Consider the following 25,586-nt stretch of genomic DNA (forward strand, 5'->3'; position numbering starts at 1 on the left):
CATGCATGTGTATATACGGCGTGTGCTTGACAGACTGCCCTGTCCCTCTCTCTGGACTTCACGCTCAGAGCGCCCACCGGCACCTCCTCGCCCGGCACCGCCATGCGGAGCACCACCACTTTGACCATCCTTGTCCTGGCGGCCGCTACCTGGACTGTCTCTGCATCTGGTGAGTTAGGATTCCTTTTCGAAGTCTTTATGTTCACTGCAATTTATTCAGCCTTCAGTAATTAGAGAATGCTAAAGTCAGAAGAAAATCTAGAAGTTATCCTCTTGGAGTGGTCTGGTTAACAAAGCGGGGTTGGGTCAGCCCTTTGGGAGAAAAAGAATGAAAGGGCGATGACTCCCGCCTGGGCTCCTGGTCAGGGTCGCTCCACTCCCCGGCTTGCCTTTTGGAAGCGGCAAAGTTGCCCTTTATGCATCTTTGAGACCATAACCCAACCCTACCTGGGGCGCACCCACAGGAACTCCTGGATACCTGTGAAGCCCGTTCTCCAAAGACCAGGGATTTGCCCCATTTTTAAAGAACGCCAGGCTCACAGTGATCCCTGTCTTCATCCTGAGTTGGCCCTGAGTCAGCAGTGAACTCGCTTAGGCCCCGGGCAAGGGATGGCAGGAGATAGTCCTTGTGAGCAGTGAAGTCAGCCTTGCTTTTCTAACTGTGGAATTTGCTCTTTCCCCAATTCTTTCTCTCCAACTGCATCTCATGCCATCCTTCCGTGATCAAGCCATAGGGAAGGAGGTGAGTGCAACCTTCTCCGTGTGTAAAAATGAAATCAGCGAATGTATAAATGGAGCTGTGAAAATAGTGAAACCGGCTCACAGCTGAACTAGTTCCTCAGGAGGTAAAACTGTTAACTGTTCCTGCCCTACTACTTCTGCTGGTGTTTCTTCCTTTAAAGGCGGTAAAAGAGATCTTCTTGCAAAGTAGAATAGCAAACAAAGTAAACCTTTACCTTTGAGTTGCATTTTAAATTTTTCTGAGTATTTTTCACATTCACTATTTCACTGGACTCTTGCGGTAACCCTAAAAAGAGAGATTAATATTTCCTTCTTCAAAAGCTAATTCTCGTTAAAGGAATGTTGTAGGTCTGAGTTATCGGTGTCGCATAGCATGTGGCACATAAGATCTTCCAGACATGTCAGTTGACGAATTGAAGAGGTGAGGGCTTTTTCCCCACCGCTCTGCTCTACCATCTTGATATGTGAATGACTACCGTTCTGAAAAAGAGAATGTAGGGCATTTTTTTTTTTTTGTTCCATTTACAGGTGGACTGCTCCAAATACACAAGAGAAGGCTCCAAGATCAAATGCACAAAGGAGCTGAAACCCATCTGTGGCACAGATCAGAGAACTTATAGTAATGAATGTGTATTTTGCATGCTAAACCAGTAAGTACGGTGCTCAATTTGGAGTGCCCCCCCACTTCTTTTTAAAGATTGCAAAGTCCACATTGGCCAAAATCATCTTGGTTTTTAGTAACATGGCTTGACAAGTCCTACCTTTTGTCATGTTCTTCCAATAGTCTTAGGATATTGCTTTGTTAAAATCAAAAAATTAACTTAGCTGTATGTCTAAGAGGACATATGTATTTTTCTTTGCTCTCCAGCCAAATTCTCATTCATATTATACACTGTTCCTTCGGGCATCAGTGTTACATAGGGACATTTTTATTCCCACATTACATTTAAAGAAGCTGTGTCTCAGGCAAGAATGTATCTTAATCAATGTTCCATGAACCTCCTGTGCGACATCTTTCTTAATATATAATGGGAACTCAGAAGAGAGCTATCTCTATTTAAGCTGTTAGCCACAGGCACTATTATAAGATTTTGATCTATTGTTCATACTCCAGAGGAAATCCATGTTGCTTCTCATGATTGCCTGGAAAAGTCTAAGGAAGACACCAAAAATACAAACGGATGGTTGGAATCAGTTGAAATCCCCACTACCACCAGCCCCACAAATTAAATATTACGTCCTCACTGTAAACAACATCTCTGTGTTTAGAAGAATGAAAGAAGGGTTAGTACCAGTCATTCCAGCAATTTGAATTCACTACTGATGATTAGAGGTTAAAATCATGGTATTTGGAGTCAGAAATCTGGATTAGAATCCACACCGCACTCAGTGGGTCTGTGACTTTAGGCAAATACTCAATAGGCAGTTCCTTCATGCACGCTTCAGCATTCTCATCTGTAAGGTAGGAATTCTAATAGTGTCTGGAAGTCACTGTGTTAAACATGTCAAATCTTAGCTAAGCAGCTGACACAGAAATGAGCCTTTCTTCCTTTTTAATATATTATTCCTTATTTTCTAGCCTCCCTGAAAATGTACAGTCAAGTGTAACAGCACGTGCCATCCAGAATAACACCTCTCAGGATATGCAGACTTATGCGCTAATAAAACTCATGAGAGATTACAACCTATGAGGTCTTACTCTTTACATTATCTAGAATCCTCTCTTTAGGAGGCAGGAATCTGACGGAAAGTAGAAGTGACCCTAACAAACTTAGGCAGACTATATGTGCCAGAGATAGATTTGAGCATATTCTCTTTTTCTTAACTGAAAAAATGATTGCACACTATTTTATGTCTCTGATTTTCATCTGACTCATGGGCTAATTGTTTAGAATTCCCATCTTCCTTTTATGGATCTTATTTTCTTATATTTTTATGTGTTTGTAAATGGTCATCCATCAGAGATGTTATTGGTCAATATTGCCCAACTAGACTATTAACTGGGACTCTTCATCTTAAGTCCAGGTCAGACAACACAGAATGACATATGAATGTATTTTACTTTGTAGATTATAAAATATCAAATAACTGCATAACCCATTCAATAAAATCTTTTCTTCCAGAGACAAAGGACTTCAAGTCAGAAAACTTCATGATGGTAAATGTGTAAGTGTACATAGAAATTTTATTTATTCTTAACATAAAACATTATAATAATTCCTCACTTTCATAGAGGAAAACTATTTTACAATATGTATTCTAGAAATTATCTATTATTATGCACAGTCATAGATAAAACATCTGACTGGCCTAAACAGAAGACCTGACGTAGAGTCAACTTATTTACCCAGAGAAAGACTCCTTAAATTTCACTCATAGCCCTTAATTAGGGCAGATGGGTACACTTGCGGTTATTTCCTAACACTGCAGCCAATTAGTAGGTTAAGAGGAGGACATTAGGGACTCAGGGATACTCTCATAACGATAAAAGAAATTATTTTTTGAAAAGCATGGAGAAAACTCAGGAGCAAATGTGGAGACAATTTGGGGTAAGGAGCTCTGTGAATGGGATGTCAATAATTTTAATACAGTTTGCAATGTGATTTAAGAGAATTGAAACATGGGGTTGCATCAGTAAAGACGGTTCATTTTGAGGAGGAACACAGTGATAGGAGAGGAGAGGAACGCATCATGACACTGTTATAAAAGTGGGGATCTGACTTTCCAGGAGAAATAGGCATCAGTCTGATGGATAAGTGGGTAAGGTCGTGCAAGACAGGAAATACACCGTAAGCAAGTGCAGGGATGTGTGAGATCAGGAAATGCTCTTGGAAGGTGGTCTTTAAGTTGAACTAGAGAAACAGGCACAACACGTGGGACTGGAGAGAGAAGCCTGGGTCCTGAGGGGACTCTTCTGTTGATGGGGGATCAGCTAAGTACTTGAAAAACAAGATCTGATTTGAGTTTAAAGATGACTCTGGCATCAGTGTGGAGGGTGACTGACACCTCAGATAAGCACAGAGGCTGGGCAATAACTTGGCAGACAATTACAACTGTGTAGGCCAGACATGCTGCCGTCCTAAGCAAAGTGGATGTCACTATGGCAAGGAGAGTGCCAATTCGGAAATTAAGTGCAGGACAGAACGCTCAGGATGTATTCTATTCATCGTTTAGACCCGGGGAATGAGTGAGGGGGAAGCCCTGGGCCTGGGCTCACCTACCTCTTTGCTGCCACGAGGTTCCCACCATTGTGGTCGGATTATGTAAGCTGCAGAGGATCTGTCTTTTTGCATGTGGGACTTTGGAATAAATGGTCCCTCAAGGCTTTGAAAAGCTCATTTTCTATGATTTAACTATTTGAATTTTTTCCCCGTTTTGGATTGAGACAGATTGAGTGTACCACATACTCTAACATATGTACCATGGAATACATGCCTTTCTGTGGATCTGATGGACGCGAATATCCCAACAAATGTTTGTTTTGCAACGCTGTTGTGTAAGTGCTGAATTCAATGTGTTATTTGCAGAAATAGCCTCTCCCACACAGACAAAAACCATCTTACCTGCTTGATAGGCTAGAAGTTCCTACAAAGCGTCAAGTAAGAGGATCTGCTGATAATCAGAATAGTTCACAAGAAGAAGTTAAAAAGGAAGAGAAAGAGAGGGCAAGAGAAATAAAGTGGATAGTAGGAAGAAACTGAAGCCAGGGAGAGGAGAGACTTGATCAGTATCATAGTGTCAGTATGTGGAAGACAAAAGAAATTTTTTGGGTCCCAACGCCAGCTTTTCCTGACACACTGAATTCCTTTCCCACCTCCCCGGAGGGCAGTGAGGACTTGCTCACCTTTCTTGTCAGGCACTCGTTCTGATGGCTTGATCTAAAAATATAAAATTTTTTATAAAGTCTCCAAAGCCTTCTTTTCTTTAAAAAAAAAAAGTGGTTTCTCTTGTAGGAAGAGTGGTGGTACCCTTTTTTTGGCAAATTACGGACAGTGCTGAGTCACCCTGAGGCTGCAGGACCCACGCTCCCTCCGGGAGATTCCACGCACAGAACCGGTTTCTCCAGGTTGGCTGAGGTGGCGAATATGTGGACCTGACTCTTCAATAAAAGATTCTCAGCAGAAAACTGTCAGGCTTGTCTCTGGATGTGATTCTTTTCCTAAGGAGAATATCTATGGTGATTTTCCTAAACTATGAGTCACGTGGAAAGACACCCTCTCACTCTAGACAAGTTGGGAGCTAGAGAGATTCCATACACACCGGGGAGAAGACTGTGCTCATTGCATTCTATTTTAAAAGACTTAAAATGTTTCAATAAACATGAGTCAAAGGATGGGTTGACCATTAGTTTTGCTGGGGGCTGAGTCTGTTCTCTGAGAACCGAAGGGCGGAGACACAGCAGTGACGTGGAATGGAGGTTTTATTTAAATGCACTCCAGGGACAGAGCAGGCCAGAGTCACGGCAGACAAAGGCGGGTTTACTTTAATAAAGCAGAGAGGAAGGAAACCAGAGGGACAAAGGGGAAGGTCACTGAACTCCTGCTCGGCTCCAGGGCATATCCCCTGCCAACTCCTAAAGCCAGGGTCACCTGGCACCACAGTCTGCTTGAATCTGCATGGTGTGGGAGCTAAGTCCCTCCCACCCCAGGATCTGGGGGAGCCGCAGGGCACTGCATGGAGTGAGATTATGTTCTGAGAACTTCCCAATGGCAAAGAAAGGACATTTTCAGGCAGGCTACCAAAGAGCGTGACTGTACAGCTGCGGTCTTGTTTGGCTCACCCAGGCCAGGGTGAGCTGCAAGCCCAAGTCCGAGCTCTCAGCAGCCCCTCCCTACTCACCTGGAGCAGAACGGAGAGAGTGACACACCCGAAGAAAGGCGAGTTCCGGCAACCTCAGAGAGGGGGCGTGCTTACGGGTTTAGGGTCTGGGATTTTTGTAGCGCCTTCTGGGTGAGTGTCAGCATGAGGCATGATGTATAGAGGTGATTCATAATTCCTTTGAAGTTTTGTCTTAAGAATAGGGCTATTTAGGTGACTGTATTGGTCCAGATACTGGCATCCTTTGTCCACATAGATTTATTCATACTTTCAGGTCTGTCTCCTGCCTTGGTTACAAAGTTACTTGATTAAGTGGTTAGAAGAGTTAAAAACAGCATATAGGTTAAGTTAAAGAATAAACTGGGCCTTTTTTCAGGCTAAGTAGATTTTATAATGTCATTATCTAATTGGTACAGTGAAGACATGGGCTGCGCTCAGATATTTTTCTTTATCTGGGGAACATCCAGACAATTCTAAGTCCCTCCTGGCCTTTGGAGCTTCAGCTAATCAACTCATTACCTCTGTGAGTCCCTTCTGGCTCCTGGTTTTATCTGGTTAATTCTTTGAGTCCCTTCTAGTGGGTTTTACTGGCTTTATTCTCTCCCTACCCAGCTCATGTCTATTTTTCTGCCTAACAGTATTACATTCTTATAATACTTTAGCTACACTGGTGAAAACTAGAAAATTCAGATTTGGAGAAAGATAGAGTGAAAATCCATAATACTATAAACAAATCAGAACAGACCAGGAATACATGCATACTTTATGCATCACTATTTAGAGGTCCCAGTCACACAAGGGCAGCTGTAAAAGAAGGCATCCTGTTGGTCATGCTGGGGAAGAGAATAAAAACAGTATGTGAGTAAATTCTGGAGTCACTGAAAAGGCTTGAGGAAAATCAAAGGTATCTGGGAGAGACGAGGGTATACGCAGGTCTGCAGAAGATAGAGCAGCACTTTCCCATATCTGGGGCTCCACAGAGAGGACTCAGATCATTAATGTAATATGCAGAGATAGATATTTTGCTTTGGTCAAGAGAATTATTTTCTAATAGTGAGCAAATGAAACCTGAAGCTGACATTACACTAAAAATATCAATCATAACTTGTAACTGTGTTTTTTTCTATTTAATCAAATGAGTCTTAATATTCATGTCCAATTTGTTAACACACATATGTTGTAAAACAAACAATTCATAATATAAAATATTCCTCATGGGCTTCAAGAAACGAGAGATTTTAGGTTAATGTCAGATAAATACTTTCTAAGTCAAAAATAGCCAGTAAAATAAAGAGAGTAATTAGTTGTTAATAAAATAATAGTAAAGATGTGGTGTCACTGAATGAATAGAATAATTACTGCACTTTTAGGAAAAAAAATATTTTAAATACTGGGAAAAATTTGTTTAGGCCAAAACAGTTTATTCAAATATGCTCACTTTATCAATTTATAGGTAAAAACCCCAAATATGTAATCATTGCATAAATACATATACATTAAAAAACATAAGTTATATATGTAAATCTACCTTAAAATTTTTAGATATAAATAAATTATAATATTTTAATAATATCCCATGGAGCATATGCTATTGCAAAAAACACAGACTTAAGGTTTATTTAGAACAATTATGAACATTCATCAGCTGTGATGCAAATTGCAAGAGAAAAAAAAGACAAATTTTAGGACATGATTAAAATATGAAGCCATAAAACCAATTATTATTAATAAGAGCATGAACCAAAAATTAAACAATCAAGATAGTTAATAGTTCTCTATACGTTTAACTCTACAGTTTGGATTTTCACACTTACTAAAAAACTATTTGTTCCCCCAAGACAAATGTATTAAAAATACATTTCTCTAAAATATATCCAAATATCTCCTTTTTAAATATCTTGAATAAATATCCTGTAAATTTTTGAATCAGTAATCACTTTTAAAAGACTTTCTTTTTGGTTACTGACTAAAAATTTCTGACTCATTGATTTATATTGGATTAATCACTGTAGTTATGACCACTGGTAATCTACAATCGCCTGCCAAGGGCTGCCTTGCTCAGTGATCCATCCCCACCCCCGTCTTCCAGGCGACCCTGCGCTTCCTTCCCCAACACCTCCTGCTGAGATTTGGTTCTGACTCAGCAGCAATGTCGGGCATCCCAGGACTTGCTCAGCCTGGCACACAGGGCGCCAGCACCTTCTCTCCTGTGCAGCCCCTCAGCTCCTCCTGAGGCCCTAACCCAGGCGCCCTAAGGGAGAGGCACCGGCCACAAAAAAGCATGCCACAGTTTTCTTCTTTTTCTCTCTGAGGTGGGTCAACGGGGACACACGTGGGCTAGAGCGTGGACGCCTGCGTCTTCCACTGCTGCTGCTTCATTCCTGAAGGAATGCAGGGAAGACGTCAGGGAGAGATGGGGGTGTGCGTCTAGACTGCCTCAGAGGCGAGCAGAGTGGGCAGCTCTGGACATTGAGCTAAGGTCCTCCAGCCATCCTGGGGAGCCGAGTGCTCCGGAGGCATGTCAACGCTCCAGACGCACCACAGCGTGTCAGCAGAGGCTTTGGGTGCCCCTTGGGGTGGCACAGAATGTTTTCTCTCCCTGTGATCTTTCTCAGAATGCCCCAAGTGAGTCTAGCATTCCGTGTCAGAAGCTTGTCCGCACAGCCAAGTACGCCTGGGGCATTAGAATTCTTTGCCTTAATCTAGAGGTGGTAGTCTCTGCTTCACGGGCAGGACAGACCTACGTCCTCTGTTGAGAAGCTCTTTTCTCTAGAAGCCTCTAGGGTCCTCACCATTTTCTTTGCATCCCCTCAAAGAAAAATATGGGGTGAAATCTTAAGTTAAGGAGTTACCTTTTCAAGATACCTAAAGTACCTCCATACTAAAATTAATAGCTACGCCCTGAGTCATCTCTGACTGACTTCTGTCTCCTGAGCGGTCACAGGTATGTAGCTGAGGCCGGTACTTTAGCTCACGTCAAACTAAGGTTGAACATTTCCTGAGCAGGTGTTCTCGGGGAAGCGTGGAACAGGCTTCCCGAGGGTGGCACACAGCGGCTCCCGTGGGCACACGAGAGGCGGATATGCACTTCAGTGCTGGTCCAATCTCCTGATACCTCTGCTTTCGTGGCTGCACTAAAGGGAACCACCCTAGACAACGCGGGACAGCATCGCTCTAAGGACACGTCGGCAGGAGGCCGAGTCTCAGGATTCTGCTCACTTCTGTTCTTCGTCCACACACGTCGGGTGTTACCTTCTGGTGAGTAATCTGGCTGGCTAATTTGTGGGCTCTGACATGGTGATCTGAAGAAGTCTTTGAAATACTTTTTTAGCTACTTACTTATGTGTATCAGTTTATCTATCTGCATTTCTGTATCTCTTTGGAGTCAATGGCATGTGGTCCAAAGAACAAAATCTCTGGGCCAATGAGCAGGGGCCTTAGTTTTCCCATCTATTAATGCATGGAGACCGGCATTAACTAATGGGGATCCCCTAACTCAGGGGGACCTGGGAGCTTGGGGGATTCAGTGAAGTGACATGTGAAATGATTGGCAATATGCCTGCACCACTGTGCAGCTCAAGAACTCAGAACTTCTGAAACCACTTGGCCGTGTATTTGAATGAGGGATCCTTTGTGGCCTCTTTCTGAGAAGAGTTGTGTGGGGGGCTGCAAAGAGACCCCACCTCAAAGGCTGAGGAGCTGCACTTTCCGCTATCTGCCATGAATTCCTGGGCGCCCCAGAAGCAAGTGTCTTTCTCTGCTCTGCCAAATAATGGGGATTGGGCCAGAGGATCGCTTTAAAGTTCTCACATTTTGTAATTTCTTTCATATATCAGCTGCCAGTTCTGAATCCTCTTAAGCCCATGCTCATTACTGTTAATCCAAAAATTATCTGGTATCTGGACTGTCAATATTGATGAGGGCACTTGTATATAGACCTCAGCTGATCACATCTCAGGAGCAGGAGAGTTACTCCACATTAAAAAAAAAAAAAGAATGAAAACATGTATAAATGAAACAATGCTTTTAATTATTGTAAGATTTCTTGGTAATAAATTAGAATTCTTTTATTCTGCCAACAGATTAAACTGTGATTTACCAGTTACTGATTTCTGTAACTATTTTTATTTCTGTCTTGGTTTCAGGTCCTCCACACCGGTGGCCACCACATGGAATTGTTGTGGTAATCTTCCACTAGATTTCCCAAGACCAAGGTTCTAATCTGAATTTTCTTTGGAATTGCTCTTTTAGAACCTCTCTGCAGCAAGGCAATCTGTGATGTTCTTCAGGGGACACTCACATGGATGTGGCAGGTTGCAGCAGCCCAGGGTGGAATGATTCGAATGGGGCCCACGCTGAGATCTGGTCCTGTGTGCCCCAGACACCCCCTCTGTCTGCCCACCCCAGGGTGCCTGGGAAGTGCTCATGAGTACCAACAATTGCCAGGGGCAGTACAGGTTCTCCGGAGTCCACAGATTTGGGCATAACAGGTTTCTGCTCTCAGGGAACTCAGTCTGGGGTGGGGGAAATCTGAAGATTTCTAAAGTCTAGACTGGAGCCCACGTCATAGCTGTATTTTTTCTAAGGATTCCAAAGGAGAAGACTTGTGCTCTGTGATAACACAAAATTTTTCAGTGGATAAGAAAACATTTACTTAAAATTGGTGTGCACAACAGTGAAAAGAACTTTCATAATATTTTCTTTTTCTGTCATTTGACTGTAGTCATTCCCAGAGAGGGAAAGGAGGTCGGGATGTTTATCTAAATGCAATACTTCACTGTTTTCAGTGCAAACCCTAAAAGCTGGTCATTTCCACACATATTCTACCACTGCCAATATAACATCTCCGTTTGCATCCCTCATCTGACAGCCACCGCCTGTGTGCTTGCTCGGGCTCGTCCTTTCTGGCAGGTGCTTTCAATCTTGAAATCCCTCTGTCTTGTTCCCCATATGTTTTATCCTCTGATTATTGGTCGATCCCAGGTTTTTGTCATTGCCATCTTCTCTTCCCCACGTGCTCCTTTGCTTTACGTCTGCTCACAGCTATGGTCACTTGCTGGCCCTTATGCTTCTGACTCACGTGAGACTGTACTCATCTTCTCAGGATCAGATACTAGACGTCTTCCTTTCATTAACTCAAAGAATTTTTAAACTCAGTCTATCCAATATAAATCCTATTTTTTTCTTTCTAAATATGATCCTCCACATGCTTTGATTTACTTTACTCAATGAGTCCTCTCAAACTCAATTTCAATATATAATTTATTTATATTCCTTATTTCATCTTAAGCATAAATCAAGCTCATGAACATTTATTTAGTCCAAGTTGTCATCATTCTTGGTGGGTTATTTTTATATTCTTCTTGACTATTACCTCAGCCTCCAATCTCTTCTTCCAGCCATAATCCTTCTATAATCATTTACATTTGACCTCTTAAAAAATCACTCTCTTTTGTGAATTATAATACAAATAAACATCTAGTATGACTTTAAGACACATTGTTGCATTTGATAGAGGAACTCTCTGAAGCCCAACTTCAACCATAATGAACCCTTGCAGGACCTGTAATAACCCATTTTGCCCATAAGGTGGCAGTAAAGTACTGCCGCCTAAACCATTGACTGGCGGGCTCCACAGCCGTCTGGTCAACTACCAACAAGGTGATTTGGGGGAAGTGGCTTATGCTCTATGAGCTGCAGATTTCTCATCACTTAACATGGTGATAATAATAGTACACACCTGATTTTGAGAAGTGACGCTCCCAAAAAGTTTAAATAGGGATATCCAGGTGACTGACAAATGAGGGCAAAACCTTAGGTAGAATCAAAGGGCTTTCCCTCACCACCTGCTTAGGACATCTGTTTCTGAACCTGACTGAGGGGATGAGCTTAAAACGGAGATGGCTTTCTGCAATTTCTGATATTTTTATTCCCAGGACGGTGAAATCTCCTAACATAGTCTGTCTCAAGCTCTTATTCAGATCTCATATTGGATGAGAGAGTTAGGAAATGCTTCTATCTAACTAATGGACTAATCATTACTTACTATTCTACGGAGTTCCTTTTTATTTCCTTGATTAGATCGTTGTAAGGCTCTTTTAAGATATAAAGAAATTTAATCAACTCAAAGAGGCAGACTTGAGCAAACTGCTTATCATATATTATCCAAAAAAAATTAGGAAATCCTTCTAGTCTATGGGCATGTGAAGGTAGTCAGTGAGTCAAGTAATATGCCTACACTGTGATTAATTTTCTTTAAGTTTTGAATTGTATTTTAAGGTTATTTTGCTTTTAAATAATAATATATACTCTTGAAGAAGAATTCAGAAATGCAGAAAAGTAAATTTTCATTTAAAAAAACTAAGCAAAACATTACAATCAGGACTTACTGCCTTTAATTTTAGATGAAAATCTTTCCTAAACTCTATCTTCCTCTCTCTCTCTCTCAATGACTAAGGGTACAGATTAAGAGTGTGGTAGAAATGATGTTGTAAAAACAGGATCATACTTACTTGTTACTTTGGAAATAAGAATTTACTGAATACAAAGTCAATATGCAAAAGAAGAAATTATATTCTAAATGTGTGCAGTAAATAAATTTAAAATGAAACTATGTAAAAGATATTACTTCTCAGAATACCAACAATAACAAATGCATGAGGAAAAATAACAAGGTATGTGTAATCTCTACCCTGAATATTACAAAATATTTAATCAAATATTTCAAAGAAACTCTAAATACAAGTGCATAGTCATTCATCAACTTAAAAATTCAATATTAAGAGGTACAGTCACTCTAAATTGTTTTATAGATTCAATAATCTTACTCAAAATAAGTAGCAAGGTTTTCCTGAGAGAGTACTCATTCGATTTCAAATGTGTATGAACATATAATAGGAAGAAAGAATAAACAAGATAATCTTGAGTAAGAACAAAGCTGGAGGACTTACACTACCACACAATAAGACTTATTTTCAAGCAAATCACAATAAAAAAATACTGGTGTAAACAAATAGACCAGAAACAGACCCACATATATATGGTTATTTGATTCGTGGCAAAAAAAAACACTGTAGTAAAATTGTGAAAAGTTGTTCTTTTTAATCAATTATGCTGAGTCTATTGGATACACACATAGGAGAAAATGAATCTTGACAATTTCATTTGAACTAATATTCAAAAAACCAACTCAAAAAAATTGGGGGGAGGAAATAGAACTTTATGAACTAAGAGTATGCAAATATTCCTTTAACTGACAAAAACCCTCCATAACCATAAATAAAAATATGATAAATTGTGCAACATGAAATGTCTGTTTTAAAATATTAAGAACTGCCCTTCATCAAAATCTACCACTAGGAGAGTAAAAGGTAAACTGCCAACTAGGAGAAAATGTCTCTAACACACATATCCGACGAGTGGCTCATCTCAGAAATACATAAAGAATTCCTACAAACAAGACAAAGAGCCCAATAGAAAAATGTGCGAAATATAAAATGACGGTATCAAATTAGCTAATAAATAAATGCATCATCTCCACTTTCCCTTACATTTCAGTTGTTTTTTTATTTATCTGGTTTTTTGATCTTATAAGAAATCCTGTTCTTATACTAGGATTATTTGATACACTCCATTTTTATGGTTCACTTGTTTAAACGCAGAAGAAGGCAGATCTGCGACCCGATTGCCCTCTGCAGTACTGTCCTGGTTGTCTGCTGCTGAATAGTAAACGCTCCGAAACAGCGGCGGCGTAAAGGAGTAACACTTGCTACCTTTACATTATTCCGTGTCGGAGGGTTGATCCCTCTCGCCACACGGGGTCAGCGGGCGCGGCGGCGTGGCTGGAAGTTCCAGCTGCGCTCGGTGTTCCAGATTCCTGGGAGCTCAGCTGCAGCTCTTTGGTTCTCTTCTGCTCAGCCTCCCTGCCATAAACACGGTCAATTCAATGTTAAAATGTTTTTACCAGTTGGAGAGGCTGTCCTAAACCCTGTGTATTTCATTTACATTCTTCTTGAAAAATGGACAAGTGTTTCAGTTTCCTTCTCCTTTCCTTAATCTCTGACAGCTAAACTAACTGCATGGCAGACAGAGCCAAGCTCAGAATAAGAAATATCACCAGGAACAAGCAGGGACATTACATAATGACACAGGGATCAACTGTAGGTGTGTTTTCACCTGACAGCAATCCTAAATGTGTACTTCTCAAATAACATCAAAATGTATATAGCAAAAATTGACAGTACTCTAAGAACAGAAAAAATTAAACATAGTTGATGCCAGCATTTCTCTCATAATTGACAGAACAAGTGGACAAAAAATCACTAAGAATATAGAAGACCTAAGCAATACAACCAAATTGTCCTAATTGACATTTATAGAGCACGTCACCCAACAATGTCAGCTTTGCATAATTTTTTTCAAGTGCACATAAACATTCACCAGGTTAGACCATATCTTGGGACGTAAAACTAAGAAATCACACAATGTATGTCCTTTGACTAAGAAGAAATTAAGTAATTTAGAAAATCCCCAACTATTTGGAAGTTAAACAGTGCAATTCTAAAAAATACATGGATGATAAAGGAAGAATCGAGCCATTTTTAATAGAGTGAAATATGAAAGCAACGTATTAAAACTCGTGGGTTGCTTCTGAAGTAGTGCTCGGAGGGAAAATTTGTAGCATGTAGTGGTATGACTAAAGAAATATATAAAATCAATAATCTAAGTTTCCATTAAAAACAAATAGGTAAACAAATACAACCTAAAGCAAGTAGAAGGAAGGAGATAAAAAAGGGTAGAAATCAGTGATCTCACTTATATCTGGAATCTAAAAAAATGTTGAATACATAGAAACAGAGAGTAGATGGTGGTTACCAGAGGTGGGGAGATGGGGCAAATGGAGATGTTGGTCCCAGGGTACAATGCTGCACTTCGGTAAGATGAGTACGTCTAGAGATCTGATATACAGCATGATAACTATAGTTAATAATATAGTATTAAATCCTGTGTGCTTTGGTTGAAGAATCAAAAAAAAAAATACATTGGTCTTCAAACAGTGCATGGCCTTCTGATGATATTGGGTGTTTTAGGCCTGTTTGTTGACTTTTGGGTTATCTGTCAACCAGCTTCATAGTAGGTGGAAATTCATTGTCAACCTTTTAAATCCTAACTGAAAGGCTAATGGTAGCTAGCTAGCTGTCAGGGGAACAAAACTGTAAATGCCCGGAAGAAACTACCTGCTTGAGTTGAGTAGATGGGAGAAAAATAAACCTAACTCCATTTTTACGTAAAGTGAATATACTTATGTCTTTAATATACTGAGCTTTTCAATTTTTCTTGCTGCCTACACACTGGTACTGTAAAAGTCAGTATACTGAAGGAAAAGCACTAAAGTCAGTATACATACTGAAAAAAAAAAGGCTAGGAAAGCATTTTTTGGCATCAGCATGAAACTAAGTGCATGAAACATTCCCTTTGCTTTTAAGAATTCCCCGATGCCGTGCTGGCAACCATAGAACTTCTTACACTGGGATTTTAAAATTGGAGTCTAGTTCTCCTGGGACTCTAATCACAGGGTTTCGGTCCTCTGGCAACCAGCATCCATCCTTAGGCACTTTCCAAAAGTCAAGCGGGGCAGGCAGTCTTAGCGGACGTGCTCCCAGTACCTGGGAGAGGCCACTGTCCTGGAGAGGAACAGTAGGTTCATGCTACAGAACCACCTAGAGGACTGGCTACCCACAGTGACGCATTGTCTCTCAAGCCTACACCCACGCCCCCGACCCTTTACCTTTATCCCACTCTTGAAACTCCTTAAAAGACAGAATCCCAGCTTTTGAGCACGCCTCTTCCTCTCTGATGTTCCCCTCGCCCCCCTCTCTTCAAGTGCGGCCCTCTCTCTGTAGGGAGAGGCTGCTGAGAGTTCTGATTTGTGCTTGACAGTTCCCATCGCTTGGTGACCTGAACAGAACTGCAGCCATACAGTCACGCTCCTTAGAAGCCTGCCTGAAAATCTCCTTTCGTTGCCTTTGGGAAGTTCTCAGAACACAGTCTCACTCCATCCAGTGCCCTGCGGCTCCCCCAGATCCTGGGGGAAGGGGGAGGTAGGGACTTGGTTCTCACACCAAGCAGGCTCGAGCAGACACTGGACCCCAGGTGACACTGGACCCCAGGTGACACTGGCCGCGGGAGCTGGCAAAGGGTTTGCCTTCCGCTGAGCAGCAGTTCCAGGAGCTTCCCTTCCCTCCCTCTGTTTTCCCTTCCTCTCTGCTTTGGTCAAGCAAACCTGCCTCTGTCTGCCTTGACTCCGGTCTGCTTCCCCCTTGGAGCGGATTCAAATAAAACTTCGGTTCTGCTTCAGTAAGGTGTCTCTGCCCTCCAGTTCTCTGTTGTGGTGGGGGCAGGACCAGTGGAGAGCAGACGCAACACCCCCACCCCCCACCGCTCCCCCAACAATGCTGGCATGGGATGCAGGAGTCAGAGGGGATGAGCTGTAGGAGTGACCACTGAAGGTCTCAGCTGAGGACAGAAGACCGCACTTACTACTGCACACTTGGACAATGACTTCCTGAAATAGACTCCAGTGACTCCCCACCCTTACCCTCCTTGATCCATTTTCCATAATGTAGAAGAAGTAATCCTTGTAATTATTTTTAATCATGTTATTCCTGAATACAAATTTTATCACCTTTAGAGTAAGAATAAGATAAACCAAAATCTTTAGTATAGAATTCCAGCTTCCACCAAGATGAAGACCGGATTACCCTCCTGCCTGAAATGACGACTCATCTAGGCAAAGTATATGAAACAATGGTTTTCACAGATATGATCCAGGCACAGGGCACTGATTCCTGAGGCAGGTGGGGAGCCAGGGGAGCCCTGTGAGGGCTCCAGCTTCCTTCCCGGGCACCTGCCAGGGGCGGGCGTGTGAAGAGACCCGAGCAGGACCTAAGGCCTCCGCGAGTGGCGGGCGTCCAGAAGGACAAGGCCGTTAGCGTTCCCTGGGCAGGGAGAGCTCCGGAGCCCCCCAGAGGGACCCTCTTTAGTCTCCAGCCGAATGTCCACCAGCATTTGGGTGCTGGGAAACTACCCGAGGACAAGGAGAGAACCGCCCCACTGAGGCAGGCAGAGAACCATCCTGGGAGCTCACACGGTGTTGAGAATGTTTTATGGTCAGACTTGACTATATTTTACTAGCCTGACTGGAAGTCTTCGTAAAGCATGCATGGGCTTTTAGTAGAATGTTCAGAGGTCATTGTCTCTGAAGAGGTGTAAAATTGGTTCTAGACCAAAGTCTATTCTGGTTCTATCTAACAAAACTTTAAAGCCAGTCCCGAGAGGTGAAATATATAATTATTTCCTTTTTCCAATCAATTTAACTGCAATCTAAGGACAGAGATCAGAAATACTTATAGAGATAGAAAAAATACCCAGTGTCTAAAAGGTAAAGTTCACAAAGAACAAGGAAAATATGACTTTGCATCTAGAAAAACATCAATTATGTAAACAGATGCAGTAATAACACAAATGTTGTAATTGGTAGATGAGGCTATTAAATCAGCTATCCCTTAAGTTCAAGAAAGGAGAAGAAAGATAGATCATATTAAGTAAATACATGGAACATATAAAAAAAAATAAACCAAAGTGTATTTCTAAAGATGAAAAAAAAACAAAGTTCCTGAGAAGGAAAATACACATATGTACTAACGTTAGGTTAGTTATCGCAGAAGAAAAGACTAGTAAACTTGAAAACAGCATTTGAAGTGAACAAAAATAAAACAGAAAGAAAAATAAACCTAAGAAAATATTAAAGGAACCATCAGTAGGTGGTGGGACCACTTCGTGCAGCCTGGGAGAAGGCTGATGAGAGAACAAAAAAGATATTAGAAGAAATCATAGTTACAAAATTTTTAGGTTTGATGAAAACTGTAAATTTACAGATCCAGGGATCTTAATGGACTCCAAGTGCAAGAAATACTACAGTCCTTAGCTTAGCCTATTAAACATATTATCTTAAGGTCTGTCTCTGCATTTGATTCTAACACTAATTTCTTAAAATCCACATTGGTTCTTATTCATTTTCTTCTTTTCATATTATTCCTTATTCTTGGAATGCCTTTGACTTTCTAACCACTCCGGGGAGCTCCTCTCTGAAGCCTGGCCATGACCACCTTGTCTCTCTCGCACACCTTCACCTACTCCAGTGCATGTGCACCCTTCAGGGCTCCCTCACTCACTGTGTATAGCTTTAATCAAAACGTTTTTGTCTCCTTTAGCCTGTGAGCTACTCTTACTCACCCTCAAATTTCCAGAATAATAAAGTTCCGCCCAGCGAGTGTTTAAGAAAAGAATGGAGAATGTAAGTTCAATGAATCTGTCTTTGTTGTTACTATATTTTCAGCGTCTAGTAATACTTGGAATAATTGGTGCTCAACTATTATTTTTGAAAGAAGGAAGGAATTTTATTGGTTAGTCATTCGTAAAATCGGAATGATGTCTATGTGCTTATATGTGCAACGTGTTGTTCTGTGCATGGAGACCCATGGAGAAAATGATCCATGAGCTTATAACCTAGCATGTATGTGTGTGCATTTGTGTGTATTTTTGTATGTATTTGGTGGCAGAAAAATACATAAATAATTAAATGAGAAAGATAATTGTAGATATTAGAAAGCATTATGAAGGCAATGAGGCACATCAATCTGATTTGGGGTAGCGGTTTTTTGAATTGTTAGGGAAATCGTCACTGAGCAAATAATATTTGAACTAATGTTTCTATGAAAAAGGAACTAGCCATTTATGTTCCTTGTCCAGGAGTCTTCCAGGCAGAGACCAGTAAGAGCAAGAGCCCTAGAGTGTGAAGAGTACGGAGCATATTTGAGAAGAGAGAGAAGGCAAGCATAGAAGGTATTTATACACAATGACTAAAATCCACCTGTCACCTTCTTGTTAAAACAAAAATGTTAAATAGGAATTATCCTGCATGTGCTGCATAAAAGCAAGGGGCTGAACGAAAGAGCCCCCCCAGCTTACATTTACCTTGAATATCCAGGGTTTTTAATGCAACGACCGTTTAGGAATGCTGTTAGTCTAATGAATTCCTCGACCTCAAAATCCCTCACATGAACATTTTTATTTTCCTGGTAGTCAAGACACCAAATTGTTAATGTTGTACACAAATTGTACAGACCATCCTACAGGTTACTGCCTGATGGAAGCTTTCTGGCCCTGCCTGAGGCTCTGCTGGGAGCAGACTCAAAATCTACAAATTAGAAGAAAATGATGAGTGCAATTAATCACTGTGCGCTGACGGAAGCAAATTCTGTGTGTGTTACATGTGATTCATTTCATTCTGCCTAAACATCATTTTTTAGTATCATTCCTGACTGTTTGAAAATGGCATAAAAATGAGCTTCTTTGGTTTCTGGTGTCTTTAGTCACTGGGGAAATAGATTACACAATTAGGGAGGGGAGGCTGGCTGGCCGCCAGATGCACAGGTACTCAGGTGCACGCCTGTGCATCCACTTACACGTACAGCTGTGCACCATCCGCAGTGATGAACTCCATTAACACGCTGCCTGCAAAGCCTGCGGAGCTCACTGATCAGGAAGCCATCAGGCAGCCTTCTGCTTTTGGTCAGTGGTTTGCTGACCTTTTTGCCGGTGAGTGCTACGCATGTATAGATTACTATCCATGAATTGGAATTCTGGAGCTGGCTGGTAAGTGGTGGCAGTCATGATGTGACGTTGTAGTTTATACTGATGCTGCTGAAGGTGATAAAGAGGGTTAGTGATAGTGACTGCCTATCACACTGACTTTAGAAGGAATATTTCTTACAAATGAGTTACTTTAATTATCACTCTAGCACTATAAGGAGATAGCTTTATCTAACTGCGAAAGCACTGTTACATCTCGTAGCATGGGGTGAGTGGCCTGTTTCAAGTCAGGTGGGCCCCACGTGACTAGTCTAGGAGCTCCAGACCAGCTGTGTTCCCCTTGGCAGACCACCGTTAAGAGCGGAAGGTTACAAAGAAACTTCATTCTTTCAGGAAACAATGTAACCTGAAATTATAAATTCTCATTTAAAGTCCCCTTGAAGAAATTCTTATCTAAGGAGCTTCAACTGAATTTTCCTGAGATGCTTCCATTTTACTGAAAGCTGAGTCATTCTTACTTACACTCTAGGTAAGCAAAATAAAGAGAGAGAGAGAAAAAGAGAAACACAGAGAAATAGAGTCCACAACTACGAGTCTCGGATTTGGCTTCTAATCCTCATTCTGCTAATATTTCTTTCTTTAATATTGAGCAGCTCACTCCCTTTCTCTGGCTTTTGTTTCATTACATGTAAATAGAGTGTGAGCCTTACATGCTCCAAGATCTCTTTCAATGAAAGGTCATGCTTAAGTGCACTGGCTCTAGAGTCTGAGAGACCCGGGTTGGAGTCCTGGCTCTGCCGTTTACAAGCTGCGTGACACTAGAGAAGTTATTTACCACAGAGCTCAGTCTTCCTTTCTTTAAAATGGGATTAATGGATGACTTCATGTGTATTAGAGTTAATAAAGTGCTTAATATATAGAAATCTTCCAAGTGTATGTCAGATATTATTAGTAATGTTAGTGGGGATGGTGACAAATCCATGATTTTTTTCAAATGATCTCAAAATTGTTTTGAATTAAGTTATTGTATTAGGACCTTGTCTGCCCTTTGTCTTGAGTTTTCTTTATTTGAATGGCTTCTGGATTTTGGAATTTTCAACTTCAATTTGATTAAATACATGCCTCTTTGACAAAGACTAGATCTAGAGTTTGCCCTCCTTTCTTCAGTAATAGCCTAGTTTTAAGGTAAACATTAAAGAAGTGAGCAGCATGATTGGATAAAAGCCACAGAAATCATAAGCAGCAAAGGAAGTGAAAAGAACTTCGTGACCAGCCTCTTGCTCAGGTGTGCAGGAAACACACCATGTGCCCTGGAGCAGTTTTTTCTCCCCCTTCTCTGGGCCTCAGTTGTTCATTCATAAAGTAAGATAGTTGTAGTTGTAATGGCATATCTGTAAGGATAATTTTAACAGAAAAATTCTGGAATTCCTCTGAGCTGTTGTGATTTATCAGTGTCTGTTCTCTCCTTGCAGAGGCTGTGAGCCAGGGAGGCTCCCGGGTATGTGCTTCTCTCCCAGGGGCCCTTTGCTCTTCCAGGAGGTTGTCTTGACAACAGTGGTGATCTCGAGATGTGAGGTTCGCAGGCTGTTCCGTTAAGCTCTCCTGAGTTCCTGTGGCTGGTCTGGTGAGAAGGGGAATGATGACGCGCACCCTCATTCATTCAGTGTCATCGCTGGCCCAGATGCATTTTTCTTAATGGTGGAAAAGAGCTTGAAAATCATCTCCCACCTTCTTTGAATTACTCAGATGTCTCATTTCCATATAAGGAGTTTACATGCAGTCAGAGCATCTAAAGAGTATGGTGCTTATAAAAGTATGGCATGAATATAATTTGTTTTCCAAATCAGGGTAATTTTGAGAGCAAAAGTAATATTTATAATAGTTGAAATAAGAAGAAAATCATACACTGAGAGTATCCCAGGCAACTCAGAACATATGGTCACTCCACCCCTGAGTATCTTGTTTATAAAAGTCACTAGAAATACTTTGTAAAATGCACGTTCCTTCTCCCTACAAGTATATATTGAACCTATTAATTGAACCTGGATATCTAGGGAAGTTGAAGCCTAGGAATCTTTATTTTAAGAAGTCCTCTGACATTTTGGCACACATTAAAATTGAATTAAAATTGAAGAATCACAGCTTTAAATTGTACTGAACAGGCTTGGATATAGAGAGAGAGTATTTGCCATTCTCATAGTTACTGATTCTCCTAGTAGCTTGGGTTGGCAGTTAGTAATTTCAGGATCTACATTCCTGGTAGGTTCTACACTCATAAAAAATAGCAATATACATTAAAAATACAAAAACTATGTAGTGAAGCAGTATAACTTATTTTTTGAAATATGGGCTTTGCGAAAGACAACATATCAGGTTCATATTCAAGCACTATTAGTCAGTAAATGTTTGATTCTGGGTAAATTACTTTACTTTTCTGTGCCTCACTTTCTTTATCAATTCAGCTAATAATAGTACTTGATTCAATATTATATGATTTATTTATAGCCCATAGAGAATTTTGAACATAATTGCTTAATAAAATTGGCTGTTATTAAACTATCATTTTTTATTTAATTTTTAAAACTGTTACATTTATAATTTTATTTTTCTAATTTATTACTAAATATATATATGTGTTATATATATATATATATATATATATATATATATATAAATTATCTAATTGAGCCCTACAAGTCATCACAAGTGTCCTTATAAAAGAGAAGGAGATTTGATGCAGACACACAGAGAAAAGACAATATGAAGACAGAGCTGAGAGAGAAAAAAATCAGGCTATATAGATAAAAAAAAATAGAGACAGAAGGACATAATCAAGATATTCTCTGCAACTAGCTGTTTTCATTTAACAGTCAATGATATATCTTCATATAAATATATACAAATATACACAATTCCTTTTAAGGTATTCTTGTTACATACTTTTGCCAGCAGTGCTGTAATGAGCATAGTTGTGCAGTTTATCATAAGCTCATTCAATTAGTTCTAGACTTTTTGAAGTTGAATTTTAAGTCAAATAATATGTGCAGCTTATATTTTACAGGTAATTCCAAATGTCCCAAACACCTGTAATATTTTATTATGGAAAGACAGATTACAAGCATACTTGTTTTTCCAACCTATCAAATGAGTGCCATTTTAAATACTCCTGTTTCACACACACATCTAAATATATATGCATATAAAATATATGTACTTGAATGATTCTGTTCAGTTACAAAATTTCTCCATTTGGGAATCAAATTAAAATAGTTTAGTGAAGTTGTAAATTAATGAAGTCATAATTTCTATTTTTTTCTTTAAGAATTTTCATCCACAAACATGGTTTATCTCCTATTTAAGTCCTGAATCTATGAAATTACCTCTCTCTAGTATAATTTGTAGTTCAGTCCATTTCTGCAAATGAGAAATTTTGGAAATCTTTTTGTGGAATCTCTTGCTATATATGACATATACCAAGTGGAACAGCTTATATGAAGTGGTGGTGGGTGAACTTGGGACACCCAGACTTGTACATTTAGAGGTTCTGAGTATTAACTCTAGGTGGAAAATGCTGAACTAGGTGCTTACTTATGTCTTCTGCTCCCCAATATTCCACAATTTATGGTGCTTGGAGATCCTGTTAGATACTGGAACAAAGTATCAAATACATGGAGACCAGTATAGGCAGGGAAGTTGACCATAGGATTCTGTAGAAGCAGGCAATTTCCAAAAACTAGGAAACGAAAGAAGCTATAAACCTGACAGCCAGAGGCAGGCTTGGTTATCACGTTTTCTAGTTGTTTACAGTTGGAAAAAAAAGGTCAGCTTATGAACTTTACCCCTGCAGAGTTAGAGATAGGCATGCTTAGAATGCCTCTTGTTGGAGGGCATGTGCCATTATTCACTTCAGTAAAACTGAAAATATTACTTTCATCTGAGAAATCACATTCACTGATACTCTCTTTGGGATATTTTGTCTCACTTTCCAACTGTGACAAGCCTGTATTTGTCTTAAAGCAAATCGCCTTGTCAGATGACAGGCAGTATCTTAAGTGCCACAAAGAAAATTCCTTGTGGCGGCACAAAGGAACTTTGGGGGATCATGGAATGGCTCACATCCTGATGTGGGTGATGCTTATGTGACCATATGTATTTGTCAAAACTCATAGAATCATATACTACAAACAATGAATTTCAGTGCATGTGATTTCATTTAAAAACTGAATTAGAGATTTCAGTTAAACTGTTGTAGCATTTGCTGCCAGTAACCAACTGTTTGATCTTACCTGAAAACCTGCATCTTTAAATTTGTAGCTATATAATATAGACTATCTAATTTAAAATAGTGTTACTTTTTAAAATTGATATATCTAGAAATGCATAGGTAAGAAATGAGACTTGTCCTCATTCCTGAAAATATAAATTTAAGTGACACACTTAAAGAAATATTTCACTCACTTGTAAACCTGAAACCTACCCCTACGCTCACCCAGTACCCAGCTGGGGGCAGAGAACACAATCTTCCTCTCATGCGGTGCTTATGTAGGTACACAACTGCCAAAATCAAATATTAATTATCAAAAACAGTATAGTTTAAACCAATACATCATATGCTAAAGGATCTGATTCATATGTGGATTGTGAAATCGAGGTGGATTATAGCCTGCATTTTAATGGAATAAAGTGGAAGAAAGCAGAATAAGATAGAAAAATATCACAGTGTTACTATGATTATATAGGGAGAGAATGGATGATTTTCCCTGCAAATCAAAAGGAAGGCATATCACATTCACATATGAAAAGACTGTATTGTAAAGATGATACTTTTATCAAATTTATGTGATTTCAATTAAATTCTGGTAGGGGTATTTCTTGGTGGGCTAGACATAATGTCTCTAAAATATGTCTGGAAAAACATCCTCAAAAATATCCAAGAACATAGTAAAAATAAATGACGAAGGGATTCCTTCCTTTCTTCCTTCCTCTCATACATATTACTAAATACCTATCAAGTGGTTGAAAAAACCTTGCAATAAACTGCTGTTGCAAGGTCAATATTGGGCACAGACAGGGTCTTTCCCTCGTAGAGCATATAATCTAATTTCTTAGGAGATAGCATTGAGGAGAGATTAAGAGTACTGGCTTTCAAAAGGGGGAGAAGTGGGGGAAAGTAAAAAACGCTGCCAAGAAAGACATAGGGTATCTCACAAGACATTCAGGGTATTGGTCTAAGAAGATTGATGGCTATTTCATTCCCTAAGATGAGAGAAAATGTAGAGACATAGTAAGTGAACATGAGCTTTGGAGTTAAACTTACCTGTGTTTGAATCCCATCTCTGCCGTCAGTATCTTTCTTACTAGCTAGTTAGCTTCAGCAAATGAATGCACTCCTCTGAGACTCAAGTTTCTTTCTCTCCAACATAAGTTTCAGAGTGGGATGAGGAATGTAAACCGCATGGCCAGGTACTGGCCGAAAGAAAAGGATGGAGGAGTGTGTAGATCCCTAGGTAAGTGGGTGTGGAGAGAAAGATTAAAAAAGTAGAGAAGTAGGTGATCTTCCAGAATTATAAGACAAAGGAAAAAAGTGGAGCTAGTTCATCCTGAAGCTTCCCTACTCAATAAAGAAGAGGTGAAAGTTTCCACTCCAAGGAATGTAGAGGAGGTGTGGTCAGATAGTTGAAAATTGGGTTTAAAAAAGGAGATGATACGGGGATGAGTGGCCTCAGCAGCAACACGACATGAAATGAGAGCTTCTCGCAGGAGTCCGGGGGGCTTGGGTGAGTCGTGATGACAGCAGGATCACAGAGTCCACTGTGTGGAATTCGTCCCTTTTTCTGCCCCACAACCAAGGTCTGCAACCAGAAAACAGGAAGTGAGTTTGTCCCAGCTTGAAAGAAAGCGGGAAGAATACAGGGCAGGATGTCAAGAGAGTAGGGTCATGTCAAGGAGCTAAATATAAATGTCTGACTTCAGGACTCAGGCTGGGAATGCACAACAAGGCAGTGAAAGTACTGACCACTCCAGGAGGGCTGCACACAGAAATTTTCAGATTAACAGCACATTTTCAGGGTTGCCTACATTAAGGTGTAGTAGAAGGAAACGAGAGAGACTGGGAGGCTTACCTATGCAGAGATCATTGGTTGCAGTGGTGGAGGTTCCCAGGCTCCTGTCAAAGACAGAGGAGGCCAGTCCTCTGAGGAGCTTCAGGACCAGAGCAGACCTGGAAGATTATCAGCCCTGAATTAAGCAAGCAAGTTCATTAGATCATCCAGAATATGGTTGGTAATTAATCTGTTTTGCAAATGTTATCAGATATTGAAGATGCCAGTCCTCATTCTCCTGATCTACAATGAGAAACCACAAGCACAGAACCT

At 40.3% G+C, this 25,586-nt stretch overlaps 1 protein-coding gene and 2 long non-coding RNA genes across 4 annotated transcripts; 2 read left to right on the forward strand and 1 right to left on the reverse strand.

Annotated features, from left to right (window-relative positions):
• LOC108383948 (double-headed protease inhibitor, submandibular gland-like) lies at positions 1-4,873 on the forward strand. The gene is made up of 6 exons (XM_037016390.2): positions 1-169; positions 729-742; positions 1,270-1,391; positions 2,865-2,907; positions 4,131-4,237; positions 4,695-4,873. Exons 1-6 carry the CDS (start codon positions 103-105, stop codon positions 4,738-4,740), a joined length of 399 nt encoding a protein of 132 aa, XP_036872285.1. The 5' UTR covers positions 1-102; the 3' UTR covers positions 4,741-4,873.
• A 2,757-nt stretch (positions 4,874-7,630) lies between these two features.
• LOC140846241 (uncharacterized) lies at positions 7,631-12,293 on the forward strand. 2 transcript variants are annotated; one of them, XR_012125228.1, is made up of 3 exons: positions 7,631-7,871; positions 8,566-8,817; positions 9,705-12,293. It is a non-coding gene; the product is annotated as an uncharacterized lncRNA (long non-coding RNA). The 2 variants fall into 2 exon arrangements; XR_012125227.1 differs by lacking the exon at positions 7,631-7,871 and having other exon boundaries at positions 8,525-8,817.
• Positions 12,246-25,559, reverse strand: LOC108383958 (uncharacterized). Its single transcript, XR_001849902.3, has 3 exons — positions 25,335-25,559; positions 24,530-25,064; positions 12,246-13,481 (listed from the first exon to the last, which is right to left on the reverse strand). It is a non-coding gene; the product is annotated as an uncharacterized lncRNA (long non-coding RNA).
• Between the last annotated feature and the right edge of the window lie 27 nt (positions 25,560-25,586).

This window comes from Manis javanica, chromosome 14 (genome assembly GCF_040802235.1).
Source record: "Manis javanica isolate MJ-LG chromosome 14, MJ_LKY, whole genome shotgun sequence".
Lineage (NCBI taxonomy): Eukaryota > Metazoa > Chordata > Mammalia > Pholidota > Manidae > Manis > Manis javanica.

Excerpts from the sequence above, each read along its gene's own strand:
- LOC108383948 (XM_037016390.2), top strand. The coding sequence starts at position 103 with ATGCGGAGCACCACCACTTTGACCATCCTTGTCCTGGCGGCCGCTACC. Across the intron at positions 2,908-4,130 it reads AACTTCATGATGGTAAATGT|ATTGAGTGTACCACATACTC; the intron begins GTAAGTGTACAT and ends GGATTGAGACAG. Across the intron at positions 4,238-4,694 it reads TTGTTTTGCAACGCTGTTGT|GAAGAGTGGTGGTACCCTTT; the intron begins GTAAGTGCTGAA and ends TTTCTCTTGTAG.